Source organism: Haliaeetus leucocephalus, unplaced genomic scaffold (genome assembly GCF_000737465.1).
Source record: "Haliaeetus leucocephalus isolate CR32 unplaced genomic scaffold, Haliaeetus_leucocephalus-4.0 Scaffold186, whole genome shotgun sequence".
Lineage (NCBI taxonomy): Eukaryota > Metazoa > Chordata > Aves > Accipitriformes > Accipitridae > Haliaeetus > Haliaeetus leucocephalus.
The window spans coordinates 805,212-807,094 of NW_010972622.1; the positions used below are offsets into that span (position 1 = coordinate 805,212).

The 1,883-nt window shown below is 68.7% G+C and overlaps 2 protein-coding genes across 2 annotated transcripts in view; both read left to right on the plus strand.

Moving 5' to 3' along the window:
- The first annotated feature begins 249 nt into the window (after nt 1–249).
- On the plus strand, nt 250–1,579 carry ZC3H10 (zinc finger CCCH-type containing 10). Its single transcript, XM_010565112.1, has one exon. The coding sequence runs from the start codon at nt 285–287 to the stop codon at nt 1,467–1,469; it is 1,185 nt and encodes a 394-aa protein (XP_010563414.1). The 5' UTR covers nt 250–284; the 3' UTR covers nt 1,470–1,579.
- A 174-nt stretch (nt 1,580–1,753) lies between these two features.
- ESYT1 (extended synaptotagmin-like protein 1) overlaps nt 1,754–1,883 on the plus strand; it is a 7,508-nt gene continuing 7,378 nt past the window's right edge. The window contains exon 1 of the mRNA XM_010565177.1: nt 1,754–1,786. Within this exon, the coding sequence (XP_010563479.1) occupies nt 1,754–1,786 (33 nt within the window). The remainder of the gene's footprint in view (nt 1,787–1,883) is intronic.

The following is a 1,883-nucleotide window of genomic DNA, read 5'->3' on the forward strand; positions in this document are numbered from 1 at the left end:
GCCGCCGGTACCGGCAGCCCGGGGGAGCTTCCATGAGGGGGTTCCCGGGCCCCCCCACCGGCTCCCTTCGCGGCTCGGGGGGCGGCGGTGGCACCGGCACCGGGTAGGGACACCCGGGGCTGCCCGGGCCGTGCTGTCCCCGGCCCGGTGCCGGTGCCTTGGGGTGGGTGTTTACCTAAGCCCCGGCCTCCCCCGTGCCGGGCAGCTGCTCCCAGTCCCCTCCCTCACCACCCTCCCCTCCCTCCTGCAGTGCCCGGAGCCCCGCGGCGGCGGTGGCGGCGAAGATGCCGGACCGCGACAGCTACAACAACGGCAACAGCGGGGATGAGGTGGGCGCCAACGCCGACGACATCTGCCGCGATTTCCTGCGCAACGTCTGCAAACGAGGCAAGCGCTGCCGCTTCCGGCACCCCGACATCAGCGAGGTCACCAACCTGGGCGTGCGCAAGAACGAGTTCATCTTCTGCCACGATTTCCAGAACAAGGAGTGCGTCCGTCTCAACTGCCGTTTCATCCACGGCACCAAAGAGGACGAGGACTGCTACAAGAAGACGGGGGAGCTGCCCCCGCGCCTGCGGCAGAAGGTGGCTGCTGGGCTGGGCCTCTCGCCCGCCGACCTGCCCAACAGCAAGGAGGAGGTGCCCATCTGCAGGGACTTCTTGAAGGGCGACTGCCAACGGGGCGCCAAGTGCAAGTTCCAGCACCTGCAGCGGGACTACGAGTACGAGGCGCGGGGCATGGCGGCCCGCGAGCAGGGCATCGTCCCCGCCGTCCGCCGCTATGACCCCTACGATGCCATCTATGACCCCGACCGTTACGACGACCACGACCCTGTGCTGAAGCGGCGACGGGTGGACGGCTTGCACTTCGAGACCTATGAGTACAGCTTCGCCAGCCCGCGGACGGTGGAGTACCGGCTGCTGGAGGAGGAGAACATCATGCTGCGCAAGCGCGTGGAGGATCTCAAGAAGCAGGTGAACAACCTGCTGGCCACCAACGAGGTGCTGCTGGAGCAGAATGCCCAGTTCCGCAACCAGGCCAAGGTGATGACGCTGAGCTCCACCGCTACCGCCACCGAGCAGACTCTGGCCCCCACTGTGGGCACCGTCACCAACTACAACCACAGCATTGCCCAGACCCACACCACGCTCAGCAGCCAGGCCCTCCAGCCCCGGCCCGTCTCCCAACAGGATTTGGTAGCTCCTGCCGGAGCCCAGGCGGCTCCCCCCGCCAACGCCGCTCCCCCCATGAACCCCGAAATCACCCCGCTTTCGGCTGCCTTGGCCCAGACCATCGCGCAGGGCATGGCCCCCCCGGTCTCCATGGCACCAGTGGCTGTTTCAGTGGCGCCGGTGGCCGTTTCGATGGCGCAGCCGTTGGGTGGGATCACCATGAGCCACGCCACCACCCCCATGGTGACGTACCCCATCGCCTCCCAGAGCATGAGGATAACGGCCATGCCCCACTGACCCCACCCCGCTGCGGGGACCGCGCCGCTGGTGAGCGGGGACGGGGCAGCCGGTGGGACCGCCAACCCCCTGTGAAACTGAGCCGAGGAGGAGGAGGAGGAAGGGCAGACCCTCCCCAGCCTGTGGACAATGGTGGGGGCTCTCGCCTGGTGGTGCGGTACCCCCCCCCTCCCCAAACCGGGGGCTTTGCGCCTCGGCCCAGCCCCCGCCGCACTGGGGTGGGGGGGTTGTCGATAAAACCTCCCAGGGAGGGTTGGGGCTGCTCCCCTCGGGGAGCCCCGTGTATGGACACGGCCCCCCCACCCCCAACCTCCCTGGTGCCGGGTCTGTGTCCCGGTGCTGGGGGAGGAGGGGGGGGGGCGGCACCGGGGCTGCGGCTCCCCCGGGCCCTGTAACGTTTTCAACTATTAAAAA